Source organism: Platalea leucorodia (genome assembly GCF_965183815.1).
Source record: "Platalea leucorodia genome assembly, chromosome: 4".
In the NCBI taxonomy this organism is placed as follows: domain Eukaryota; kingdom Metazoa; phylum Chordata; class Aves; order Pelecaniformes; family Threskiornithidae; genus Platalea; species Platalea leucorodia.
In genome coordinates, this window is record NC_138826.1 from 59040582 (window position 1) to 59068503 (window position 27922).

The 27922-nt window shown below is 49.6% G+C and overlaps 1 protein-coding gene across 2 annotated transcripts; it reads left to right on the top strand.

The window, feature by feature from the left end:
• The first annotated feature begins 4809 nt into the window (after positions 1-4809).
• ADA2 (adenosine deaminase 2) lies at positions 4810-27634 on the top strand. 2 transcript variants are annotated; one of them, XM_082309707.1, is made up of 10 exons: positions 4810-4967; positions 6023-6348; positions 9315-9540; positions 16493-16703; positions 19808-19935; positions 21065-21155; positions 21461-21569; positions 22534-22691; positions 23560-23762; positions 24708-27634. In XM_082309707.1, the coding sequence occupies exons 2-10, from the start codon at positions 6036-6038 to the stop codon at positions 24814-24816; spliced, it is 1548 nt and encodes a 515-aa protein (XP_082165833.1). In that variant the 5' UTR covers positions 4810-4967; positions 6023-6035; the 3' UTR covers positions 24817-27634. The 2 variants fall into 2 exon arrangements, 1 of the variants encoding a protein (XP_082165833.1); XR_014227941.1 differs by lacking the exon at positions 24708-27634 and having other exon boundaries at positions 22534-23474; positions 23560-23586.
• The last annotated feature ends 288 nt before the right edge of the window (positions 27635-27922 follow it).

Below are 27922 nucleotides of genomic sequence, written 5' to 3' on the forward strand. Positions count from 1 at the left end.
TTGCCTAGTTTGCTCTCATTTTTGCCCCTAGTAGGTAGGCAAGGGAGAGAATACAAATAATAAACTCAAGACTCTGCTAATATTCTTTGGGAGTCTTTGCACAGAAACCTTGGAGACAGCTTGGGACCTGCCCTGGATGGTGCCGAGCCTCTTTCTCGAACACCCAGGGCTCTCAGCTCCTGCCCTGGGAGCCCTTGGCAGCTTGCTGTTTGCTCCCAAAGCAACAGTGTGCTAATACACACTGTCTCACTTTGTTTTGTCCTTCTCCTTCCCAGTCCTCTGCTGTGGGGTGACAGCAGCAGGGAACAACCCTGGGGTTAGGGATTTTGAAGGAAGCCATGACGTTTGACTTACTTATTTGCAAGCTCAGCTCAGCAGCAGCGCAGCAGCAGCCTGGCATGCGTGCAGGCTGCTGCCGGCGAGCACTGCTGGCTCCACTCCAGAGGGCGAGTGCCGCTGAAGCTGTTGGGCTCCCAGAGCTATGAGCCCTGCTCTCGTGAGCAAGACGGATTTGAATTTTTGCAGGTGTGCTGGGAATAGCCCAAAGCACCTCGTCTCGGTCGCTGGTCAGAGGAATTCACGGCTATTATATTTGGGAGCCAGGCAATGATTACAAATCAATGACTCCACTCCCCGAGTGATTCATTGTTAACTTGGGAGTTTAGCTCTTTCCCTGGCTCTCTCCATTCCGAGTTCCAGTTCTTGTAGCATCTCAAGTGTCTTATTTATTTTAAATCATCAGAGAGCCGCAGATGTAGCTGAGGAGGAGCAGAAGGACAGATGGACGGAGGCATGGTCAGGCAGCTAAGGGGAGGGAGGGTTTCTGAAGGGGGATGGAGCACCTTGAGGGTGAGCGGAGCTTGGCTGTAGGCTGAGGAGCAATGCTGCCAGCATGACCCATGGCAGACCAGCATCCTCTCTGCTGCAGGGCTCCCACTCACCTCCTTGCTTGGCTGGTAAATGGCCCATATTTTTGCCTGGCTGGGCACAAAGTGTGTGTGTGTGTGTGTGTGTGTGTGTGTAAAATAGAAAAAAAAAAAAACAACCTGTGCCCAGCCAGACCAAAGCAGAGGTTATTTAGCAGGCCAGTGGGGAGGTTTTACTCATCCCAAACATCCTGGGCCAGTCTATTCTTAATAATAATTTATAGCACTTAGCACTTTTACACATTCTAAGCATTTTGAAGGCATTAACCATGGGCTGGGACTGCTCCGGACCAGGGACTGGCACTGCGGTCTCTCCCAGGCCTAGCAGAGAGGTAGAGGTTCAAGGAGCAGGTTTTCCACAGCCTGCCCTCGTTCACTGCCGCGTCTCCCCACGTACGGCTGTCTTCAAGCCCCTTGTCCCACCTCACAGTTTTCCTTGCAAAACTAGAGTGTGTCCCTTATGCAGACTTGCTTTAAAACCACAGTCATCTAGCTGCTGGCCTGGGGAGTGTGGCTATTTCACCAGCAGGTACAGTAAATAATCACCACTGTCAAGCAGGGCAGCTAGGTAGGGAATTGGTCCCATTTCACAAATGAGGCAGCTGGCAAAGAAAGGATAGCTAATTGGTAGAGCTGGGAATGGATTTCCCAGCTCCAACTTTCTCTTCCAGGCCTTACAGTGATATTTACAGAGCATGGTTTAGACTTCAGCATGTTCAGAGAGGCTGGGAAGCTAAAAGATGCCCTGACCCTCTGTACTATCAGAAATACACCTTCGTTTGGATTTGGCTTACGCAAAATGGGTTGCCCACACAAGAAATACAGCCGGGTCCGCACCACCCCTAGGTCTAGCCTCTGCTGGATTTGTCATCACTGTAGCTTTTGATATCATCTACACACACTGCAGGGCTTTAATCTGGGGCTGGTATCCGCAGCAGCACACAGCAAGCTGATCCTCCATGCAGAGGCTGCAGCAGAAGGATGGACTTTGCAGGACGCTGTAAAGCACTGTGTGATATGGCGAGCTGAAAGATGAAGTGAAAAACACACGTCCACAAGCCTGCTGCTGCCTCTGCAGTCTGCCTCTTCCCCCCTTCCTGCACTCTGCTGCTGGGGACGGTGCCCATGCTCCCTGTTGCACCGCTGCTGCTGCAAGGGACCGAACGGTGGGAGCAGACACACAGCTGTGGCGGCAGCAGGGAAGATGCGGGAGGGAGAGGTGGGGAAACGTGCTGGAGGAGATGGTAGCTGTCGCCTCCAAGAAGCTCGGAAGGTTTGAAAAAAACAGGTTCGCATATGGAACTGAAACTGAACCAAGGGGAATTCACTGAGAGTGCTAAGTGGTGGCCACCAGCTATTTAAAGCTTCTTATGCATCTGATGAGCAGCTGGGCATAAAGAAAGGGTGTGCCTGCAGCTTGCACATATGTACCCATGACAGCTTTGAAACAGGGCTTTTGAACACTGCTAGGTACAGCTGCAGGACTCGAGAGGTCAGCATGGGCTAGAAACCACCCAAGAAACCAGGGAATAGCTGGGGCATTTGAGGAGGGAGCAAGCATGACTGGTGCCCCTATCAGCCCTAGCTAAACAGCAAGTGGGACCGGAGCCAGGGAGTTTAAGATTATTTCAGGAGCCAGTCAAGACTGGACAGGAACTGCAATCGCGGTCTTGTAGACAGACACACAGAGCTATTACACAACCTCCAGCCAGGCTACTCACTTCTCAGCAAGAATTCAAACTAGCTAAGAGATGCGTCGGTGTGGAAATGACCCCCGTAACATTCCTTGTTGGTCCTTTATACGGGACAAGTCTTCCTATACCATGCTTTGGTTCCTCAGGAGGTCTGAAGCCAGAGCTGTGAATGCCTGCAGGCACTAGAGGAACCCAGGTCCTCCCACAAACCGGGCTCCTGGCTGGTGGCAACCATACCCTGGCGTGGGGTTGTCCTGTTCTCCCTCCTTCCACCCTCCATGGCCAGACAGGTCCTGCCTAAAAGCAGCTGTGGTCTTATTTCACCAGTGCTGGCCCCCCATGATTTTTGTTTTCAGAGCGTAGACCACATTTTAACAGAGAGAAAAGCATCTCAAACACCTTCTTATTTCCTGGCACAACCCTTGCAACATCTGTACAGCACTCTCCTGGCCATGGCTGCAATTGCTTACATGGAAAAGTCCCATTAAAGAAGTGTTGTAGCACTGGACTTTGGTTTTGTTTTTCAAACTCGATTTGATGGGATGAACCAGTGCTGCAAATCTCTGAGGCACTCTGGCAGGCATTTCCAAGACCCCTGCCTGGCTCTGAGCTGCTATTTGAGGTCCTTTGCACAGCGTTTTAACCCCTCTCGATGCTCCTCCCTGGGAACCTGTCTCTAGCGCCCAATTTCTCGCTGCAGAGATGGCTTTCGAACTGCCTAGCCTGAATTCAGTTTTATGGTGCTAATGCCAGGCTTTACTACTCCAAGATAATTAGAGCAAATCCCTTCCCTTGCTTGTATTGTTCCCTTGAAGGTATTTGTAGGCAGAATGCTTGTCCTTGCTGAACCATCCCTTTTCTACTCCACAGACTTCCCTTTGCAGTCTCTCCCCATACCTCCTTGGATTGCTTTCATCAGCTATGCAGACCGTTGCATAGCTGGGTCGTCTTTCCGCTCCTCTGATCTCCCTTTGGGAGCAGGATCACCTCGGGACTCCAGAAAAACCCCATCCTGCCGAGGAGCGGGCAAGGGGCCGCAGCCGCCCTCCAGACATGCTGCCCCAGCTGGGGCTCAGAGAGCACTGGGGCATCCTGGCTGATCCCTGCGTGAATGCTGGGACTAATCTTGGTGACAGCACAGGGTGAAGGGACCAGGAGAAGAGGGAAAGCTGGCGAGTGTCCAGCTGAGATATTCAGGGGGGCCTCTCCACCCTGCTTTCAATCTGTTGCAGTGGTGCCAGCTAATGAAATTTAACATATTATTGGCCAGATTCTACTTTCTCGAAAACGGGCTTTGTGACTGCTGTGGGTTGTTTTCAATAGCTCTTGTCTTACGAGATCTTTCTTTTTTTATTAAAAAGAATTAAAATCGTTCAAATTTTGATTAAATTAAACCAAATGGACTTTGTTCTCCACTGGAAGCTGTTTATGTAACATCTGCTTTAAATAACTTTAAAACTCAGTCCATTCAACTGTGCAAAATAAAATGGTGAAATTACAATATTTGCTGTGATTTTTTTTTAATAAAATCAGACTGTACCCACCTCCACCTGATTTAGTCCCCAGGAGCAAGTTTAGCCCTGTGTGCCCAATGCAGCCCCGGTGTGGCTGGTTGGATCGACGTCTGCCTAGTTCACACAGCTGGCAAACAGTGGGCAAAATCATGTAAAACTACTTTCCCAAATTACTGTTTTCTCGGAGAAAAACCCATTAGTAAGTAGAGTTTGCAGTGTTGTTGGCATTAAATACACAGTGTTCTACATCAGATTAGATACCCAAGCCCACGTGTATTCTTGGGACAGCCTGAGCGGGGCTCAAAAGTTTCCCTGTACAGGGAACACGTGCCTACACGTTTCTTCCAGGATATTGAAAAGCTGCATATGCGTATCAGGGTATGGGGAAGGGCTGCACAGACAAGCCCCTGATCGCCTCGCAGGCAGGCAATGACGGGTTAAAGAGCCCACCTCTATCCTGTGCAGGAGCTGGAGGGGTTCCCTTAGATGACCCCGCTGTTTTGGCCCCCCTTGGTTCCCAGCCGAGTTCCCTTCAGCTGCCTGCCTAGGCGCCTGTGTCCTGCTTTCTCATAACCTCCCCTGCCTCCTCCTCCTCTTTATATATTCATGAAGCGGTAGGGACGGGGATAAATAAAAGCTGAGCAAGCCAGAGCGACAGCACAGGAAGAGGAACTGTCTGCGCCTGCGAGTGCCTCGCTCTGCACCGCCAGGACGGATCCTGCCGCTTTATCTTTGCTGGGACAGTGCTGGCTTGCAAGAGAGATAACTGTTCCCTGCTCTCTCTCGGGCAGCAGCTGGATGAGCTCTGGATGCAAGGAGGAGGAAAGTTAACAGTAAGTGAGTCAGTCTCACCAGGGATAAGATAGTGCCTTCTAGGATGTTTCTTTTACTAAGTTCAGAGCCAGGCCTGACATGGGGCTGCATCTACCCCCCTGCTCTGTTCCCAGCAGATTGCTCCCCCAGCACATCTTCGTCTCCTGGGACCCACTGGTGGGGCAGAGGCTGAGGGGCTGGAGGCACCACGGGTGGAGGAAGCAGAAAACACATACGCAAACAGGGACTTACTATGTAATTCACAGGGGACCATTTCAAAATGTTGAGCCTTTCTCCAGCCTGCTTTGGTCTGGAGGGACTGGTGTAGAGGGTCACTAAAGCCTGGTGTTGAAGGATTATATTGCAGCTGTGCTTTTTTTGGGAAGGGCAGAGTTCTCCGAGTTCACATGTGCCCGTCTCCTGTGATCTCTTACTACTTCTGTGGTCTCCTTTCTGTCCTCTTTCTGCTGGGATTGCAAGGAAGAGACACACCTCTGTCACTGCAGGGGAAGCCAGGGGTTTTCTGCCCATAAATTAACCCCTCTGATAGCTGGAATATACTATAGGGGTGCAACAAGGTCTTGACTGTAAGGAATCAGGATCTGATTAGCTCAAGCAAAAAACAAAAGCACCTCAAGTGCTATGGGCCCCTGCTTCCCTCCCTGGGATGCTGGCAGCACGGCCGGCACCTTGTCACCAGCACCCCTTCTTCTGCAGGGGGTCCATCCCAGCTTGCAAGCCAGAGTCCTGACCTCACCACTCCCCCATTCCAGGGCAAGACCTTTGCCAGATTGCAGGTCTGTGTGATGTGCTGCCAGCCTGATCCAGGGAGCAACATCTCCTCTCCACCCTGCACACAGTCTTGCTGTGTGCAGACAGCGTCATGGGGAGTGCGTGAACGCACAGTCCTAAATACAGGGGATGCAGGTACCAGATGCTCCCCCAGTACTGAACATCCAATTAACCCACTACTTCTGCAGGATGGGCCAGCAGTTTAACATGCCAGTAGGTCATTGCTAAGATGTCACCTTCTGACCTGTGCTAGTGCTCCAATTTTCTGTTATTCCCCCCTCAGGTGCAGTGCTAAGATGAAACCTCCATCTGGGCAAGGCATAAGGTTGGCATACCTTCTCCTGAATTTGGCTTCCCTCTGCCTTACCACCCCACTCTGGAAGGACCGGGACTCCCTAATGCAGGAGGAGAAAGCCCATGAGACTGGTGGCAATCTGGTGCTGAGTAGACAGGAAGAGCAGCTCAGTACAAAGCTTGTAAGCCTCAAGAATGAGGAGGTGGCAACAGCCATGACTACGGGACAGTTTCCTCCAAGCATGCACTTCTTTCAGGCAAAAGGCCTCATTGATCAGAGCACAGTGTTCAGCATCTTAAAGCGCATGCCGAAAGGTAGGCTTGGCCTAAGGGTTGCTCATCTTAGTCATCCTCCTCTCGCCTTTTCCTTTCTATGCTAGAGCTGGGACAAAGCATGAGGAGATGTGGCAGACCTTTGGTAGCAGGCGAGCTTTGAGAGCTGTAAATCGTGCTCGCTGGGTTGCAGGAAGAGCCCTGCCTCTGAGCTTGGGGACGGGGCAGGGGGGGAAGAGGAAGAGTGGGATGGATTGGATGAATACACGTTTCCAGCAATTGTAGCATTGCTATAAACTTACAATATGGATCCTTCAGCCTTTCAAGTGTGGAGAAAGGGCAGAGGAAGCAAAGACAACAAGACATCACAGGCACTCTCATTTGTTCAGCGTGTTCCAGCCAGGGCCTTTCCTTTTTCCACACATACCACAGACATGCTACCAACCTTCCCTTAGCCCACTTCGTAGTCAAAAGTGCTGAATCCCCCAATAAGTTTTTGTATGGGTGATTCTGCAGCAGGCCTGGAAGTCTACTGGAAAGTCTGGGGGCACTAGAGGAGGAAGGTGCTACCGCCAACACTGCAAGTTTTTTTTACTTATTGAATGGAAGTCAAAACCTGTGTTGATGTGACCTGCAGAATATGATATAAAAACATATTCTCAATATGATATAAAAACATATTCTCTCACTTAGTCTTTCTTAATCAGGTTCTGTTCTGTGCACTTATAGGAGATCTCTGCTTATAAGAGCAGGCATTTCTCCTCGTCTTTAGTTTAGAGATATCGTTTCTCCCCTGTCGTGCAGCAAGCTATGTGCTAATGGGCTGCCATGCCCTATACCAAAAGGGGCTTCTGCACTCTGCAGTGCACACAGTTTTTAAGGCATTTGGAACATTCTAGGTTAGATAACGGCATGAGATTGTCCCATACCTTCACCATGTCACCCTGTGCATCCTCTGACAAGCAGCTGGGACACAGCAGCATTTGAAAGCTCAGTACTCTGGTTTGTCATGGAAAGGAGGAAAATATATTTTTAGGCAAGTAGAAATCCAAGCTGCCTAGGTTGTATAGCAGGAGGCCTGGTGTCTCCAGGTCCCTGAGCCACTGACAGTTCAGCAGAGAGCAGGAGGTTGAGATGATGACAGGAGGAAGGCCTTGACTCCTAACTGACTGGTTTCTCCCTCTGCATCTCTCACTCAGTAAGGACGCATTTGAAAAAGGTGCCTTCCTTAACTGAAGATATGAGACAGTTGCAGCAGACATTGCCAATACCCCTGTGACTCTGAACACTATGTCCACCCTTCCAGGCAGTCCCTCTTTGGATGCAGAGTCTCATGGCCTTGCCCATGTGGCTGCCTGGAAACAAGTTGGTGGCCTGCTTTGGAAGATTTGGGAGTCAACTTCTCCACAGAAGCATTTTTCACTTGCAAGGCTGTGGCCCATGTGGCCCATGGATAAGAGCCATCTTCCTCAGTTCCCAGCTTCTCCCTCCCAGCCTCTGGTGTGGGATGAGGATCCCTGGCTTGCAGCATCCTAATCTGTTGCCATTACCCTTTCATTGCTGAACTGAATAGTAAGGAACTTAAAAGTAACCCCCCCCTCTTCAGTGGGGATCTTTGATACCAAGGAGGAATCAAAACAAACAAACAAACAAAAACAAACAAAAGTTTTCGATCCAGGAGATGCTAAAATGGGTTCTCAGAATCTTTGCAAGAGCTATAAGCTTTTAGGGCCAAGATCACATCCTTCTAACTGCTTGAGTAGTACCTAGTCTTAGAGGCCTCAGTCTTGATCAGAGCCCCTGGGGAATTACTGTTGTTTCAAGCACTATTGTAATTTCTATTGCTGCGCACATAGGAAAGAGGGTGGCATTGCCAGCGAGAGGAAGGTCAGATCTAGACAGCTGTGGCGCGCCCATTCTGGCACACTAGCTCTGGTGAGAGCAGTAACCACAGTTGCTCAGCTCAGACCCTCTGTAGTGAGAGATTATAGACATTATAGTCTATATTAGATTAGTCCACTATAGATTATAGTCTTGAAGTTTGTCTAATGTCACATGCGTACCAGTCTTTTGTTTTGTTCCTCTTACTCATGTTCTCCCTTTACCCCTAAGGGCATCAAAGCTATTTTGACTATGAGGTCTCCCCTAGGCTAATAAAATACATATCTGTAAGACTTCAGCTCTCACAGTATCTTCCCCTAACAAAGGTGAAGTTTAGTTCAGGCACGAATAACGTAAGAAGTCTCTGTGAAAGGAGAAATTCTAGCAAAACAAAAGGATGGGCTGAGCACACAGAGGACGCTTCCTATGCCAGGAAGACTGGGAGTTGCCAACGTACTGCACAATAACAGAGCATCCCAAAGGCCCTTCGTGTTGGCCAGCAACAGATGTACGATGTAAGTGAGCATGCTTTTGATAAGGGATAGAAGTAGATGGTATTTCTGCATCTGAGTGCAATTCCCCGGTATGTCATGGTCTGGGATTTTTGTGTACGCCAGAGTTTCAAAGAGATGAAAGAAGAGACACAGACTAGATAGATACAAACATTGAGGCTGGGGTTCAAACAGCTTAGATACAGAGGCTCGCTTCAGGTCTGCCACTCAGCTAGTATGCCTTGTAAACTGCTGCCTACTGTGCGAGTTCCTCTTTAAATCAGTGGGGCCTGAGCCAGCTCACAGCAAAGTCTGTCTGAAAGACCTTTAATAACTCGGAGCATTTTCCATCCCAGTGGAGAAGCAGAGCTCCCTATTGATTTCCCCCCTCCCTCTGCTCCCAGGGAGCTGTCACGCTCTGCCTGCCCCGCATTTGATGTGGAGGGGGCCACATCCCCCGGCATGGGGGAGGCAGAGCAGCCACTCCGTCTCTCTGCTGGGAGAGGTCACTTGCAGCCATCTAGAAGCATTTCCAGATGCCTCGGGATGGGCAAACTCAAACTATTATCACATTAAAACTCTGTTCCTTCTTTTCAGCTGCCTTGTCTCATTAGGATATACTTTTATTCCCTCCAGGTGCTGTCTTACACCTGCATGACTATGCCATCCTGAGTGTGGAATGGCTGGTGTACAATGCCACTTACCTCCCCGACTGCTACATCTGCTTCACCCACACGGGCACCGTTCGTTTTCGCTTTTCCAAGCCTCACCCTCCTCACCCAGTGCCAGCCCAGTGCTCCCAGTGGGTTTTGCTGGAGACTTACCGGAAAGAGCTGCACAACGTGACCGAGTTCGATAGCAGGTGAGTGAAGAGGAGTTGCAAGCCTGCCAGTACTTCATGAGAGCATTGTGTAGCTGACAGGATCATCCTGGTCCAACTTTCCCATTTGCTTGCTGCTCTGAAAGTGTGGGAAATCTGTTTAGGGCTGCATACATAGAACAATCAAATAGCAATATAAGAACTTGAAGGCTGCAGCATTAAGTACACCAGAGTTAGAGACCATGAAAATTGGAGTTTTCTGTGCACCCTCACTCTGTTCCTTTGCACAGCTGTGTTGAAGACAGTGGCTTAAGTAGGTTTCTGTGACCTGCCCCCACCTCTCCTCAGCACCCAGGCTGGATGTGCTCCCAGCATGGGACAGGGATGCATGGCAGAAGACCTTGCCTCATCCACTGAGGTACCCAGGAACAGGATGAAGAAGTGGGGTAGCTGAGGAACGGGCTCTCCCCAACAGCAGAGAAGTCATTTGTGAAGTCATTGTCTTGATTCAGAAGCAAGAAGCTGGGCAAACTACTTCTGTTAGTGCACTAGCAAAAAAACAAAACAAAACAAAAAACACAAAGCAGCCCAAAAGAAAACCCAACCCAACCTCCCCCTCCGAACACCATCCTTGTTTTCTGAGGGCTCTCTGAAACCCCACTAATACCCACCACACTGAAGCATGGGGCACTCATTCCCAACAGGACCCTCAGGCACCAGAAACTGTGACTTGCCCTCCTACCCTCAGCCAAGGGCTTAGGTCTCAGCCTGGGCATTGGCAGAGCCAATGAACCCTACACACAAGTCCTCTGCCTGGTAGCACTCCCCCCTCAGCATGCTCCTGCTAACAAAGCTTCTCCCCTCACAGGTGAGGCCTCCTATAGCAGTCCAGGAGCTCACACCTCAGATGGCTCCCCAAGGCATCACTCACTCTCTTGCAGGAGCTCTCTTCCCTGCAGGCAGCTTCTACCTTAACTGCTGGCAGACTTTTATCAGGACCAGGTGTTAGTTGGCTGCTCAGCAGCCACCTACCATTTAATCACTTACAGGTGGGCGGGAATAGCCTGGCTCCCCCTCCAGCCGGTGGCCGCAGGAAGAGGGAGCCCTATCTCCCCAGCCAGGGGCCATTGATCCTGGGACAAAGTCCTGCCGAAAAGGCCGGAGGAAGAGCATGTAGTTCTGCGTGACGTGCAGGGGGCTGGAGAGAGCATGCTAAATAATGCATGAAGTCAGTCACTGAGTGATGAGGACAAAGGAAAATATTGAGTAGTGATCCATTCAGAGGGCACTACCATCCGTGGCGCTCCAGGGGGCTGGGGTCCTGCAGAAAAAAATAGTATGGGGTGTCATGTAATTAAAGACAGTATTGTCATACCAACACATGAGGAGAAGGCTGGATTAAGGTGATGCAGATGATCCTAATTACAGCATTTCCTAAGTGAAACTTCATGTTTTTTACAGTAGTGGTCTTCAGTGAGGGTGCGTGCTTTTAAATAGAGACCTATTAACACTTACGGAGCTGGTATCCCCTTCACATGGAAGCTGTCTGGATCTGTGCCCTACAGATCTGGGAAGGAGGTCACGTTGGGAAGCTGAGGAGCTGCCAGACCTTTGGCATGGTATTGCCTTCCCTCCCCAACAACAGCAAGGGGCAGGGCAGAGGGAGCTGACTCTCCGGGGCACCCACTGCCCCTCTCCTGCAGAAGTTTGAGCACTTCCAGAAGAGAAGGAGAAGGTAGTGCCAGACCCAGGGCTCTTGACCTTTTATACCCTGAGACTCAACTGCCTTGACATGTGATGGAAGAAATAAGATCCAGTGAGAAATCACTTATCTATGTCTTCCAACGAGAAAACTGGTTCCCCATTAGCTCCCTTCCATTTCTACTGGGGGTCACGATGAGTGAAAGACCATGGCACCAGCTCTCTTCAACCCCACCAGGGGACCCATAAATAATGAGACTGGATTTTGAAACAGCTTCACTTCCTTAAAGCCCAAGCATTTGCACTGGGTATTCCAGAACCATCTCAGGAGCAACTCTTTTTTGTATTTGTTTTTGGTTGTATTTCCGTAGCGTGACATCTCTTTCTGGCTGAGGCTAGAGACCACGGCACCCTATACACCTAGGAGGGTGGAGCTGTGCACTGGTTGGTTCCCTATGGTCCTGTTTGGGAACATGACTTCTTTTCAGAGGCGGTGTTATCACATTCCTATTCTTTTGTATTAGTTGTCCGACAACATCTAGTAGCCACAAGTCAGATCAGGACTCCAGAGTGGCAGGCACTGCACAGGGACAGAAGACAGACCCCACTACAAGGGTCTCCCCAAGGGCAGAGGAGAAACCGAGGCAGAGACCAATGAAGTGATTTTCCTCAGCAAATGCCTGCCAGAGCCAAGTACAAACTTGGATCTCTCACATCCTGGGTGCTCAGACTTACTCATTTGAGTATGTTTTCCTTCATTTCTTGCCCTTCTGTGCTCATCTTCACAAAATTGCAGAGGAGTCATTGCACATAATGTGCAAACACATGAACAACAGCCACATTGAGGCGCTTCCCCTCCTATTTTCATCTAATCCCTGGGTACTAGTCTAGGGGTTAGGAATGTTTTTTGGCCGCCTGGAAATAGGTCTCTAGCCAGGAATAGGCCCCAATCTGTTCTGCTTCTCAGTTTCTGGAAACTCTCCCAGTCTCTTGAACATGTGCATCCCAGGCTACCTCTTTCCTGCACTCCTCTTTGCCCTTGAGCACTGACAAGCTGAGAGAAAGCAGATGTCAGAGGAAGGAACGGATGGATAGTTGGGAGGTTTCAAGGAAGTGTCAAGGGAATATGGCAGCGGGAAGGGCTCTCATGCAAGACACGGTGGATCAGCAAATGTGAAGGGAACAATGGAAATGTTTCCAAGAGGCTGCGCCTCTTTCACCTTACTGCATTCCTGACCAGGAAAGGATGAGGAAGAGAGGTATCTGCATTACATTTTTGCTGTTTGCATTTTTAGGTACATATGCATACATATACATATGTGTGTGCGTGTGTTTTGGAAGGAAGTCTTTTTGTTTGTTTCCCTCAAAAGAAGGTTTAATCATTCCTATTCAAAACACACATCGTATGGGCCAAGACCCTGGAGTATTCTGTTACTGGTAAGCTTCCAAAAGGATGCTATTACAGGAGTCAGGAGACCACAGGCCAAGAGACAGAGAAAGGAAGGGAATTTTGCTTTGAGACTTAAAAGAAAAAGTAATCATCACTTATTTACTTCACAATCAATTACGATAGAGGAGAATGCCATTTTTTTCCTCAAGATGCAACATAATGGCCACCGTCTCTAAAGCAAGAGCATGCCCCTAGATATTTAGGGAAATAGTGCTGACATTCCAGATATTTGTAAAATACCACCGCACACACCCCCCCCGCCCCCAGCAGCCCGAGGATTAGGGCCGTGCCCAGCAGCGCAGCTCCGGCGGCCCAGCGGAGCTCTCTATCACCAGGATGAAGTCATCTGTGAGGGAGCTGACACCATGGCCGAGGCTGCAGGGACAACTCCCCTGGGCGCTAGCGGCTGCCTGGACCGCCATCACCTTCCCCTCCATGTCCTCCAACTGCCTTATCTCACGGAAAAATAGGGCAGTGTGTGCATTAGAAGGAAAAAAAAAAAAAGAATAAAAATCCACTATAGAAACAAAGCACTCCGCTCCCTCTACAAGTCACCCCTTGGGGAGAAGGAGAGGGGACGAGAGAAAGAGAAAGCGAATGAACCACATGTGACAGATGTTAGTCACACTATTTAATGCACCACTGGAAGACATTCAGATACTATGGTGTGGAGAGGGGTATAATTACCCATCGAGAACAGAAAAAGAAGCAGGAAAAAGAATCCCTTTAAAAACGAGGCAAAAAACCTGTTCGCTTTGCATTATATAGCGCAAGAACGCAAAACAGTTAGGGGGAAAAAAAAAAACAGGAAAAGAGAAAGCAAAACCACAGTTGAAAATAAATAATCCTTAGCTGGTCGTTTTAGCTGTGCCCCTTTGGGCATATGCATTGCAATAGCATTGTTCAGTGCATATATGACATGACATGGAAGGCTATTTGTAGTCTGCACCTGATCACTGGCGAGGGCCCATTCCAGAAAAGAAGCAAAAAATGTGTTTATGAAGCTTTTCTTCATCTGCATGAGCTACTGATGGCAAAAGCCCCTGAACCCTTAGGAGATTATCCAGTTATCAAGGATGGATCACTATTACGCAATAAATCTTCAACAGTTATAGGGATCAATAATCAGTCTCAAAGCGAAGGGGATTATAAAAAAAAGTATGATTTGATTTATGTGCTTTTAGGAGCAGGGTGGTGTGGGGATTTATTGCTTTTTGTAGCCCAAGAGCACAGGCTAAGTAAACAACCACAAGTTTGTACAGCTAGATTTAAAGGCAGGGAGGGGAGCCCCGTGTGCGCTCGTTGCTGGAGGAGCCGAGTTCTCACAGGACAAGGGGAGAAAGCGGTGGGAGCCCGACTAACCGCCCCTCCTTATCTGAAATGAAGCTGCGTGGGGTGGCGAGAACGGGCTTGCACGGCCTTTTGATCCACGGGGAGGTTTCTTCCTCGGTGCTTGCAGGGCTGGTGGGAACGGCCCCGCTCGGCTCTCAGCTTCAGGCAGGTGCTCTCCGCCGGCGAGCGGGGCTGGAGGGAAGCTGCCCTTCGGCCAGGGCTGAGGCCAGGAGAGGAGCGGATGAGTCTGCTTTCTCCAGCTCTTCCCACACGAAACCTCCTCTCCCCTTCCCGCAGAGCTGCTGCACACCCTCTCTTCTCCGGCAGCTGGATCAGCGCTTTCAAGATGCCCCTGGCTCCCGCATTCCTGGTTTCTAGGGTGATGCTACGGTGTTTCCCGCTCCTGCATGCTCCCCACTGCCCGCCCAAAATGCTGCCCGCCCCAGCCATGGTCCAGCTGGGTCTGTTTGGTTGCATGGATTACTGAACAGTAGCTGGGGTTGCCCAGTGTCCTGTGATAATGGCACCAAAGCCCCTATTGTAATGCACAGGAGGGCAGAGCCAAAGTTGCTGTGGAAACCTTAACTCTGAATTTTCCTGACTGTTGAGCATTTAAAATCTCATCCTTAATATGGTATGAGCGTCTCTTTATGTACAGTTTTACTTCTAAAATTGTTCCCGGCAAAGAATTTAACAGAGTGAAGAAGAAATGAAACTGCAGCCACTGGAAGAGGGTCCTTAGAGAATGAAACAGCAGGCAGATGCTGGGGGAATGGGTTCCATCTTATGTGCAGGATGGAGGGATTCAAAAGGGATGTCCCTGCCCAGGATGTCTTAGTTCATGAGTTTGGACCAGATCACATTTTAGGTCTGTAGGAGGGAGGTTTTTAATTCCATCCACAGAAGTCTCCTGGAAGAAGATAATAAGAGCACAAATCAAACCCACATCTCCCATATAACAGAGCAGAGCGCTGCACGAGGATGGGGGGCAAGACATCAAACATGAAACATTATTAAAGATCAGTAGCTGTTATTGAGGGGAAACAGTATACTTGGATGAAAGATGAAGCACGGTTGAAGGTATTTCTATCTCAACCTGCTTAGCCCCTGACACTAGATAAGCATCAGGCCTGGCCAGACTGGTAAGCCCACCTGCCTGCAAGCAGCCGGCTCTGTAGCTTGCTGCGATGGCTTCAGTTTGTCCGCTCAGGAATGAAGTTAATCACCCCTGTATTGCCATTCAGACTTTGCCTACCAGCCTGAGAAACGTATTACAAACCCTTCTTCAGGTGGCCACCAGCGGAGGGAGAAGAGCTGTTGCCAGAGGCAAGGCTTCGGGCGGGATGAAGGCTACCGGCTTGTCAGAGGACAGCACTGCCGCACAGACGCTCGCCCTGTCCTAAATGCAAGCTGTCACCCGCAACTAGATAATCTTGCAATTATTGGCTCCCTTAAACTCTGCTTGATAAAACTACCCGCCGCCTCTCTGGATTTCTGAAAGAGGCTTAGAGGCCAGCTGAGTCTATGGAGGAAATAAATACGTTTCTGTCCCGCTAAGGAAAAGCCAGGACCTGCGATTCTTATCAGTTGTTTCCCAGCAGACAAATCTGAAGAAGTTATCTCAAGGCAGGCAGGATATCAGGTTTGTTACACTTGGGGGGAAAGGATTTCTGATCCACAATCATTTTCCCCCTGCTTATATTAGGTGACATATTTTGACAACACAAAGGTACCAGGGCAAGTTACAGGCTTAGTAAACAGGTTGATGGTGGCCCAGTACATGGCATCTCCTGGAGAATCTGGCTGCCTTTAGGTGGTGAACAGAGGGCCGTGTGTCATAACTTTTTACATGCATTGAAGATGTTTGGGAGAATATATTGTCTGCAGGAGTGATGTACTAGCCTACTTTCAGATTAAGGATACCCCTGGGTAGCAGAGTGCAATTCTTATGATATAAAATCATCATACTTCCTTTTGTAACTCTATTACTCCTCAAGATTTTGCCCTCAAAAAAGGAAGGGGCAGGTTTTGAACACCTAGTCTTACCCTGCTTGTAGCTCAAGATGTAGCATGTGACTTTTTACCTGTCAGCTATTATCTGTACCAGCCATTGGAAGAGTAAATATAGGTAGCAGAAAAACGACCTGAATGCTTCTTAGTTGCACCAGTCGTTGTTACGCTCACGTGTATTGCAGCGCCAACAGGTTCCGAGTTAGACATTGGGCCCCTATTGTGGCAGGAGCAGTTTTGCACCTTTTCGTGGTCCTGCCCGAAGAACACGTGCCTCTTTCAGCACAGCTGGGCGCTGCTGCACCCCGGAGCATGTGGGTGAGAGAGTGTCACGTCCACAAAGCTTGGTCTCGGACAATAAAACTCACACCGATCTTGGAGGAATCCTGTTTCTTCCTGCACTGAACACCCAGCTGCCAGCCGACGGCTTTTGGCATGCTGAAAGCCAGTTGACTTGTTTGTTCTTCTCATTCTTCCTCTTTCCCTCACCCTTTTCTACAGCTTGCTGAGAAACTTGACCCTGGTGACGGATGCCCCTGAGCTGGCCTACCCTTCTCAGGCTTTCATTTGGAAAAGATTTGAAGAAGTCTTTCTCATTGCCTCTGGACTTATCTGCTATGCACCTGTGTTCAAGGCCTATTTCTACCAGGGGCTGCTGGAGCTCTATGAAGATAACATACAGTATGTCGAGATAAGAGCTATCCTGCCTCCGGTACGTACTTTTTGGCTTCTCTAGTTATTCTTTTAAATCCTTATTTCTCTATAACTTTTCTCAAGTCCTATCTTGAATTTAGTTTTTGGATGTTTGCATACCTGCCGTTCTAAGGATGCTGGAAAACCTTGATCATATTCAAAGGTCTTTCTTTGTTGGAGATTTGCATAGGCAAGGGCTTGAAAGGAGAGATACTTTGTTCTTAATGGTTAAGGAAGATACGTACCGTGGCAACAGCAAAAAACTGCATTGTACAGTCTGGCTGGGAGCTGTGTCGAAGTCTTGCTGGTTGGGAAGATGTATCTCAGCTTTGCCTGCGCCAGAATCACCTGTTCTGTGGCAGCTCTTCTGGAACAATTTCCTGCCTTGAACAGAGACTTTTTCTGGAATAGTTACGTTATTTTAAATCCACAGCTTATTTCAGAATGATTTCTCTGAAGAGGCTAGTAAACCAATTGGCAAAGCAGAGTCTTCCACACTTTGCAGACAACCTGAAATTTTGGCTATGTATGTGAAGTATGAACTGCTCCTTTCATTGCCACTAACACTAAAATCTGTTGGTAATAGTTTAGGCATTTCTCCCTGCGTGTCACCCAGAGCCAGTGAGATTGTCCTACAATCCCAGGCTGCCCCAATGCCTTCCCAAGCACCAGCAGACGCCGCCACCCTTCTTCAACTATACCGGTTCCCACTTTCCCGGTGGCAGTTTTGACACTGCAGGCACACCTTTTCCATACAGCTCTCCAGACGCACTCCAAGCAGGGCAGTGTGGGGTGAGAGCTCTGTCAGAGAGGCAGATGCCTTATCAAAACAAACAAACCAGGGCCGCTGCTTCTCGCTACACCACCTGCCTCCATGGTCTTAACAGTCCATTGCAACGGGAAAGAAGCTGCCGTGCAATGTCCATCCGGCAGCACCTGAAGGACCAGGTGGTGGTGGCGGGTTGTGCATGGGAACGCAGGTAGCAGCTTGCTGCTGGCACCACGGCATCCAGCGGACAGAGCAGCCATGCTGACGTCCCACCGGTGGCCTGCCAGCAACTTCCTTAAATCATTGCCCTTGCATGCAATGGCTGGTGGGACCCAGCCAGCTGCAGATGAATGTCTGTGCCCCAGCAACCACCGCTGCTGCTGGGCAGGCCTCCGCAGCCACCCTGTCAGCAGACAGGCAGGTGCTGTGACAAATTTGGAGGCTGATCTGGCTTTGTGCATGCCTCCCCTCCAACAGCTGGGGAGCGGCGCTGCTAACCCTGTTGCCGCTCAGGCTGGCCCCATAAGAAAATAGTGCTCAGTGTCAGGGCTGCAGGCTGGCACTCTATCGTGCCTGCGATGAGGAGGGTATACTGAAAAGAAAAAAAAAAAAGGAGGGGGAGAAGACCAAAAAGCTTGTATGTATCTTACTTTGCTGGGGGGTGGTCATGAGCTAGTTGCTCTGAACCCAGTCACCATCTGTCTTTGGGGTACCTGGAAAGAGAAAACAACAGCAATGTCAAAATTCCTGTGCTGTGAGACAGCGCAAGTGCTGGCATCCCCCCCGGTCACACAGGTTTCCTGGCCAAGAGTATCTGCGATGATACGAGTGCGTGGGCCTGACTGGAAAATACCCTGCATTTACCGGCAGCCTTTAGACACAGTTGTAATGTCTTTTGAAGAGAGGCTTGGCAGGGAGGATTTGCTTCCCATCCAGCCCCTAATGCTGGCTCCAGGCCTGGGAGCCTCCAGAGCCCCCGGGCTTGCTCGCAGCCGGCAGCTCGGCACGCAGCGAGGTGCAGGCAGGCGGGCTGCCTGCAGCCCAGGTAGCGCTGCAAGGGCTGCGAGGAGCTGGGGGTGCGCTGGGCTGCCAGCCCCGATGGGCAGCGCAGGCGGCGAAGCACCAGCTAGGCTGGAGCCGGGATGAGAGGGAAGGGAAATGCTTCGCCGTGAAAGTCGAGGTGAGCAGGGTGTGACGGGAATAGCGAGATGCTTGTGTGCCTGAAGATCCTCTACAAGGCTTGGACAACAGCGCTGACACTCTGCAAAAGCTCGCCTTGCAGCAAAGCCCGCCAGAAGCGGCCCCTGAAGTAAAGTAAATGAAAGTCGGGATTTAGTGCGAAACAGCAAACATTGTGGAAAAGCCCCCCAAACCCAGCTGTGTTTGCAAATTCAGCTGTGTAAAGTCTCACATTCCCATGGGCTGCAGCAGGGGAAAATTCCCTCTGAGTGTCTGCAGCCGACCCACAGCTCCTGGTGCCTGCAAGGGGGACGCCACAGCGTGACGGGGCGCAGGGGCTTAGCGAGGGGCATCGCTGCAAGGGCAGCGCCGGAGGGCAAGTGAGAAGGGGGAGTGGACCAGTTAAAGGGTAGAGGAGAAGGATGAAGGAGAAAAGAAAGGTGAGAAGGATAAGAACAGAACGGACAGAGTGATTTCAGCCGCTGTTTGCGAGCGACTCCAGGCTGAGCCTTTGTGGATTAGTATCAACCAGGGAGCGCAGGGTCTATGTCCCTGCTGAAATCAGGGCAAAAGCCCTGCATATAGGCCTGGTAGCGAGGAAATCACAAAGTAAGTTGATGAGACAGAGCATGCCAAAAGGATTATTTTTCCCAGTTTGCAGCCAGAACTGGGAAACCGTGGCAAGAATGACCGACTCAAGGTCACAGAGCAAACCTCTGGCAGAGGGGAGCAGAAGCCCAGCTCAGCTGGTAGCTTATGGAGCTCAGCCCTCGCATGCCTTGGGGCTGCCTTGGCTGACAGACTGCCACCGCAAGGCACAGAGTGTGTGTGAGCCGCCAGACGGCTGGACAAAGCGCTCCAGCATTTGATACAGACATGAGTAAGAGGTCATGGTCTCCTCTGGGTACTCAAGGGCACTTGCTTGCCATGTCTGAACATGGAGAAACTTGTTTCTTGTATCACATACGAGGGAGGAAAACCACTCCTTGGTTCTTGCCAGCTGGTAAAGGCTTCAAGAAGAAAATGTTCTGCACAGATTTAACTGCTTTTTTCTGCCCTGTTGCCAGGACCACAGCACATTGCTTCTACCCAAGGTTTTCTTCAGTTCATTTCTCCTCCCCTCCAATAAAACCCCTCTTCCAACTTCTGCTTGCCATGTGCTTTTTGTCCTGCAGGTGTACGAACTGGATGGCACCCGGCACAATAAATCGTGGTCCGTGGCAACCTATCGGGAAGTGACCAGGCAGTTCGTGAAGGAGCACCCTGACTTTCTTGGAGCCAAGATTATATTTACAGCGCACAGGTAGAGGCTGAGCAGGGCTAAGAGCGGCTGTGCGTGGCTGGCTGTGCTACGGGGGAGGCGGGGAGAGAGGGCTCCAGGCCAGGAGAAGCGATGCTGAGGGCTGGGCTGAAGCGCCACAGTTGGTTAGCAATGCCTGCGTGCATCGTCAGACCTGGGGTGTTGACTCCCAAAGCATTCCCTGGCACGTGTAAAAGGCTGAGGATGAGAAGTCATCTATATAAGTCTGCGTATGTGCGAAGTGACCAGGGTTTGCTCATGGCGTGTGCCGGCAAGACAAGCTACTGTGAGCCCAGGGTGCAGGAATGAGCAAGGGGAGGGCTGCTTGTGTGTGTGCGTGTCCAAGCCGTGCGTGCTGTCTTCCCGAGCCTGGACATACTCCTCCTCTCTGCAGAAGCTGAAGCAGTGAGAGCAGTGCCCGAGTATGGGCACTCAGAATTGCAAAGGTCCTTGTGGGACCCTGCAAACGCTCTTCTTCCAGCAGCCTTTGTACGGTATGTTCGTGCTGCTGTTCGCAGGCAGGCACAAGGCTGCTCTCCAAGTCAGCCAGTTGCCATGAAGTCATGCGAGGTGATCCTGAGCAAATATAACAGACCTCTCAGCAGCACTTACTCACTCCGGCTCGGCACGATGCCGTTTCCAGTTCAGATCTGGCTTGCCCCTGGCCAGCTTGGGTATGGACAGAGTCTGTCTGCAAAATGCACTGTGATGTTTAAGTCTGATAGGGCTGGAAGAAATCCAAATTTCTTTTCTCTCTTGAAATGCAGCTACGGTCCCACCTCCCAGCAAAACAGTTGAGAGAAAAAAAAAAAAAAAAATTTAAACATTTTCTCTCCATGCTGTTGTGTTCCCTGCTTGGTAGATGGGAAAGCCAGTGAGTCTTAGACAAGCATGCCTCAACTCAAGTGGCAGCAGGGTCTAGCCAGGCATTTCCTGGTCTTTCAGGGGTTTCCGTTCATAATGTCAATTTTCTACTGCTGTTACACTGGAGACTTGAGGCCGCTTGTCAGATTCAGGAGCAACTTGCATTTTGGAAGTACCCCCAGGGGCCCTGTTTCACAACTCAAACCCGAAGAAGGCAGGCCCGTGGGAGTGAGCCTCTGCACTGCTCTCTCTCTCTCTTGCTTTTTAGGATGCTGAACGTTTCCCAGATTAAAGAAGCCATCGTCACTGCCATGGCACTCAGAGCCCACTTCCCAGACACCCTGGCAGGCTTCGACCTGGTAACCATATTCCTTCCGTGGCTTCGCGTTAACCCCTAGAGGTGCGATATAACTACATGTATAATACACCATATGTTTTATACCAGAGCCAGATCCTCTGCTGCTGTACTGAAATAAGTGTAAATGAAACGCAAATTCTCCAGCTAAGGATTTTGTTAAGGGCAATTAACAAAATCCCCTGAAAGAATCAGCTCCCTACCCCACAGCGCTGTAATTTCAGTACAGTTGGCACGTCAGTGATATACAGCTGTAAGTCCCACCATCTTCCAGAGCATGTTCAAAAATACCTTTCCTCTTTTTCCCAGGTTGGTGATGAGGATGAAGGTCATTCTTTATGGGACCTGAAGGATGCTCTGACCATCCCGTATTCCCTGGGGGTCAACTTGCCATACTTTTTCCATGCTGGGGAGACTGGTAAGCACGAGGACTCAAGGCCTGTTACTGCTTGCAGATGCAAGAGGTGAAGTCTTGCAAAGCACAGAAGAAACAAGTCTGGCTGTATCACGATGATGTGTGTGTGTGTACACATCTATATAATTGGTTTTCCCTGTGCTTCTCCCCGTATCATCTTGCTGCTGTAGCATTTCTACACGGCTCCTCCCCTACCTGCTCCCTGCTCTTGACTGTAGGCGTCTCATGTTGCTCAGCATCTTTGCCCTGTCTGTAACATGGAGTCATGCTGCAAGAGTGATTGCTGGTAGCCATTTCCTCCTCGGAGCAGCACTCACCTCCCATCCACAGCGGCAGCAGAATTCCTCGACCATTATTTTACATTTTAAGGTGAAGGAATGTCTGAGCCAGCCTCAAGTCAACTGAATACGCTCAAAGTAACTGATCATTACCCTTCAGTCCTGGGGAAATGTATGATTATTGGCAATACATTATTCAGTCCATATGGGTGGGATTTATCCTAACCATGCATGACAGTTGTGTCTAACTTGTGTGTCATGCTTGTTGCATGTTGACATCTACAGAGAAGATGTCTACATCTGAACTAGTTACCCTAGGCTCCCTTTATGGCCACGGACAGTAACAAGCACTTCTAAGGCACAATACATCTCATCCTAATGCACAGGCTACTCCCCAGAAATTATTACTTTTCTCCATTGACTATGAATGGAGACCAGCATGATTAGCTTAGCTGTGAGAGCAATACTGTGGACATCTAAAGCCAGGTGAGATGAGTGGGTATCTCTATGCTGGGCAATCTCCTGGGCAGATGTGGATCCCTGTTTCACTGAAAATGCAAAGTGGGAAGTCAGAGCATGAGCAACCCTCTCACCTTGCAACTGAGACATTTATTAACAAGACCATCTAGCAGTTTGAGAAGATATATTTCCTCACAACACTGCAGTGATTCTTACCTGTCTTTGCTCAGACTGGCAGGGCACCTCTGTAGACAATAACGTGCTGGATGCACTGCTTCTGAATACCAGCCGGATTGGCCATGGACTTGCCCTCATTAAACATCCAGTAGCCAAAAATTTGTCTCTGAAGAGGGATATTCCTGTAGAAGTCTGTCCCATCTCCAACCAGGTATGTTGGGAAAAGCTTAGGTCTTGGGACTGGGACACTGGAATGGGATTTACCGTAACAGCTAGAAGCAGCAGGGAGCTGGGGGACAGCTAGATGTTTTGTTGCACCCGGGCTGGCTCAGTTTCCTTTGCACCACATTACGCTGCGGTCTGCCACATAGACACACGCTGTGTATATATAAAGGCTTGTAATACCAGTCAGCTCAAAATCATTTAAATTCCTGTCCAGAGCAACCTGGGAAGGCAGTCCTCGCTAGTGGAGATGAGGCCCAGAGCCAGGGAGGTGCCCAAGGAAACATAATGGAAAATACTTCAAAGCCAGGAGGGCCAGAGGCTGATAAACTGGGATTGTAACTGGAAATCTTTTAGTTTTATAGAATCACAACCAGGGGGAACTCTTTTGCAACACATTAGCATGGTGTGCATTGTCCCCTGGGCGCAGCAGAAAGGATGCTCTGGGATAGAGGTACCACTGTGAGCCTTGAGGGAGAGAACCCTGATACCAGCTCCAGATGCCCTGGGATAAGTGTCATGGCGAATACATTACCAAAAGCTTGTTCCTGAAACGCTCACGGTCAAATTGTTATAAATAAGCAGAAGTTATTCACCCCACTGGCCTTGATTTAGGTGATTAATTTAAGAAACCAATCTCTTTGTATAGTCAGTGGAGACAAGCAGGCTCCTCCTGCACCAGTTCAGAGCAGAACACCTAACATGCTCTGAACAGCCCTCTGGAGGCTCTTCCTCCCTGATGACTACCTGCTGACACAGGCAGCTATAGCAGGTACGTGGTGTGATGGGTGCTGTAACGCAAACACAGCTACAGCAATAACCCAACGTCGTGTTGTCTTCCACCCTTCCCCACTGAGGTCCTGCTGTTGGTAGCTGACTTGCGGAGCCACCCCGCAGCCACCCTGATTGCTGAAGGGCACCCCGTTGTGATCAGCCCTGATGATCCCCCTATCTTCGGGGCAAAGGGTGTCTCCTATGACTTCTACGAGGTGTTCATGGCCATCGGAGGGATGAATGCTGACCTGAGGACCTTAAAACAACTTGCACTCAACTCCATAAAGTAAGTTCTTCACCTCTCTCATCTAGCCATAGTAATGCTAAGGGGACTATCAGCTTGCTCCCTGGAAACCCGCTGTATTTGGGTTTTGGCCCCAGAGTCTCCTCTGCCACATGAACTGGGCTTCCATTAATCCAAAGTCCCCTCTGTGTGTCTCCTTGGAGGCAAGGGCAAGACACAGGGACCCCAGAGGCTCCTCTGCCCGTGCCCTTGAGTGCCTTTCTCTAACTCAGTGTCTCGGTTTATTCCTCCTTTTCCATCCTTTGCGAACTTGCCTCCAGCATCTGGTTCTGGGTATGGAAGAAATGTTGTGGTTTTGTATCAGTTGTCTTATTTCTGCCGAAATCTGACTTGCTGTGGTGTTTGCCATGGCCCACTGGGGGAACACAGGAAAACAATCTACCAGCATGTAGTTTGGGTATGTTTAACTGCTTTTTCTGTTTATCTGGACAGCTCTCAATGTCCCAAAATAGTTTGGATATGGTGCCCAGGGTCTTTCTGTACATTCCTAGACTCTTGACTGTTTGCCAAATCCTGTGCCAGTCCTCATGCCAATCCCAAGTCCCCACGTGGCCAAGGACACAACAAATACTCTTATTTCCTACCGACTTGGACCAAGCCCAGGGGACATCCGAAAGCAACAGCAGCGCTGCCTCTTCTGTACTAGTCACTGGGTGCCACCTAGCAAATCCGTAGCTTATGCAGACTGAGCTGTTTGTCCTCATGGCACAGGACTCGGTAGCTGTCGATATGGCCACAATGCTCCTCGTCCCAGCGTAAGCACAGCCGGCAGGAGCTCAAGCTCTTTACGCTGTTACTCTGTGCGGTGTAGGTATGTCCTGCAAGGGTTAATCTGTTGCTGCTCCCTGCCTTTTAATTTTGGCCACTGATCTTGAAAGAGCTGCCCTCTTGTCTCCTGTCTGATACTGACTTTTCTCCTCCTCACAGATACAGTGCCATGCTACCAGATGAGAAAGCCAAGGCCAAAGAGGTCTGGCAGAAAAAATGGGACCAATTTGTGGCTGACCTCTCTGATAGCTTCTTGAGGGAGCTTTAGAGGGGAGAAGACTCATCTCAGAAGGCATTTGGCAAGCCAGAGTGAGCCAGGCTTATTGCTAAGAGGGACACTGCTTCTTCCATGTGACCTGAGCAGACGAATGAACCTCAAAGTCTCACCTGGCAATGGGCGATTCTGGTCAGCTGGGCTTAATGCTAAGAATGAGCTGCGCTATCCTGTGAAAATCATGGACTGGAGGTAAAAGGGAGCAGTGAGCCTTTATAGCAACAACAAAAGAACACCCCACTCAAAATAGTCAAAATGATTAAAAATTGCCAATGACCAAATCCTGACATCCTTATTCAGGAAAAACACTCTTTCTAATTAGAGTTAGTGGGAGATTGCCAACACGAGGATCTCTGAATTTCCCCTTATCATTACAAAATGCAGACCTTGTCCGGAAACAGCTAAGACAAACATCCAACCATTTGGGCCACTGACCTTCAGGAAAGCAAGGACTGAAAATGACTCTTGTTATGTTTAACCCTGGGCCTGCTGCCAAAATAACACTGCTAGGTCGAAGAACCAGTCATAGGTCTGATGTCTGCCATATCAGGACCTACCATGGCTGGAAAGGAGCTGATGGAACTTGCTCCCAGAACATCTAAGCCTGGTTGCACAGTGATCATAAAGCCAAAAAGAGGTGCCTCAGTTGCCGACATTTTTTTTTTTACTGCAAAATCTTTTCCTGTCCTCTGGTCACAAGGAAGCCACAACACTTTTCAGCTGAGAAAAAAAACCCAACACCCTGGCTTCCTAGATCCAGCTTAATTAAAACTGTCCCCCTGCACTGGGCCATGTTAACACAGGCCTCTGCATTTATAGGAAACACCTTTTGATTTCAGGGGGTTCCACTACCAGCCTTTGTCAGCTAACTCAGAGTGCAAACGTGCCCTTATTCAGCCTGTCAGACAGATTTTCACCTTGGTGGAGAACTACTCTCACACTGTGGATATCCACTGTGTTCACTTGGACCTTTGTAGTTTCCAGCTCTTTGGCAAAAAGGTATTGCAGCAACTACACGATAAATAGTGTCTGGACAAGCAGATTCCCTTTTTTAACATCATCAAACATATCGGGAGAAGAACTAGTTGCAGGGAGATTAAAAAAAAAAAAAAAGAAATCTTAATCAGAATGCTAAATAAATTCAGCAAAATCCTTTGGCACATATACCCCAAGCACGCAGCCAGGATCAACCGGCGTCTCTCCCTGACTTCAGTATGATCATGATGGTTTGCATCAGCCGAGGGAGAATTTACAGAAGTTCCCGCCAAAAGACGTCTCCCTCCTCTGAGCCGCAGACTTGCGAGGACTGTTTCCTGATCTGACCAGCTTGGGCAAATTGGCTCTCTTTATGTTTTCTGTTAATTGTCTCAAGCTGCCTGGCCATAGTGTTTATTTCCACTGACCTTGGTTAAAACACCTTAGCAGGAGGCAAATATACTTACTACAGAAGTGGATCAAGCTGCACAGCCCGTGCGTCCTGTATTAAATTGCCCACACTTCACAGGCTGCTAGTTCATCTCTAGTTATCTAGTTATAGAAAAAAAAAAACCCACACTACAAACCCCATAACAAAGAACAAATAAACCCACAACAAACCAAAGGTGTCTACATTGCAGAAGCCAGCAACACAAACCACAGAAAGCAAAAAGCAAGAACCCATTCACACACCTTGCTAACCGAGGGGGTTGAGCGCCTCACACCCTAGCCCTTTTCAGCCACAGCTGCCTCTGCTCCAGCTCTCTGCGCCCACACACCCCACACCTTCCTCTGAAGCACCAGCAGCTGCTCCTTGCAGGCTGGGCTTCCTGGGCCTTGCTGCAGATTTGGTCCTGGGATAAGGTTTATACTGGAGGAGGAGCCAGAGCAGAGCCACCTTCCCTCCTCCTCCATGGGTGTTGCACATAGAGCTGTCTGAAGTCCCCAAGGTAGGCTTTGGTCATGGTCAGATTATAAATGCTGACTTGGGAAATGCCTTATTTGTAATGCTGCTGAGGAAAACTGCGGCAAACGGGTGGCATGGCTGCTAACTAGTGACCCAAAGCCATGTCCCTCTGAGCCCCCTGATCTTTCAGCTTTGCTATATGTGGATGGAGGAAGAACTTTTATTTGCCGTGAGTTAAGTGAGTCTCTGCTGCCAAGGTGAAGCTAATCATTACAGAGCCACTGTGGGAGGAGCTGAGGTCCTCAACACAGGTTGACCCATGTCCCTTCCTCTTCTGCTGCAGTGGAAAGGTTTCAGCTCTTCCTGCACATGGTCTCTTGAGGGCTTGAACCACTTTGGTTACCTGTAGTCCTTCCTCTTTATTACCCGTATTAGCAGCAGGGCTGGATCTTCTGTTTGCCAAACACTTGCCGGGACCAGTTTACCTGTTGTGTCCAGTTTGTTCCTGCCTTCCTAGGAAAAGCCTGTTGTGCACTTGGCCATTTACCTACTTTGTATCGGGAACCGTGCCGTGATGCGGCCCAGTGTCTGGAGCCACCAGTGAGTGATGCTGTTTGGGATTACAGCACAGAAATCACTGGGGGTTTAAAATTCTACAGGTCCGAGGTGGTCTTCAGATGAAGCCCTCAGAAAGGTGAAACTTGACCCTACAGGGCTATGTTTGCATTTGTGACTAGCCTAGTGACTCCACTTCTGCTGAAGGTATCCATCTTAGGGCTGGTCAGATAGCAGAAACTTTCCTGTCCAGATCACACATTTTTTAAATGGGAACCTGAACTGCATGGAGATGCCCGACTCCATTGGCGTAGCCTTCCCTGGATCCCTGCTTGAACAGGGCATTGCTGTGTGCGGTGACTGCGGCTTCCCAAGAGTCCTCTGGCAGTAGATGGGCTTTAACCATTTTTAGGGCCTTAGAGTCAGACGGGAGGAGAGCCAGCCTGCTTTACTGCTGGGGATCAACTCTTCCTTAGAGTGTGTCTTATTTCGGAGAAAGGTGCAAACTGACAAACCCAGACTGCATCCCCACCCCTCTAACTCTAGCTGTGCAAAGAAGGAGGGATTTAGGCTGAATTGCAGCCATTAAGAAAGATCAATCCATTCGGATATCCCCAAAGCTTCAGGTACATTTGGCTACAGTGCTCCACTGGGACTTAGCTG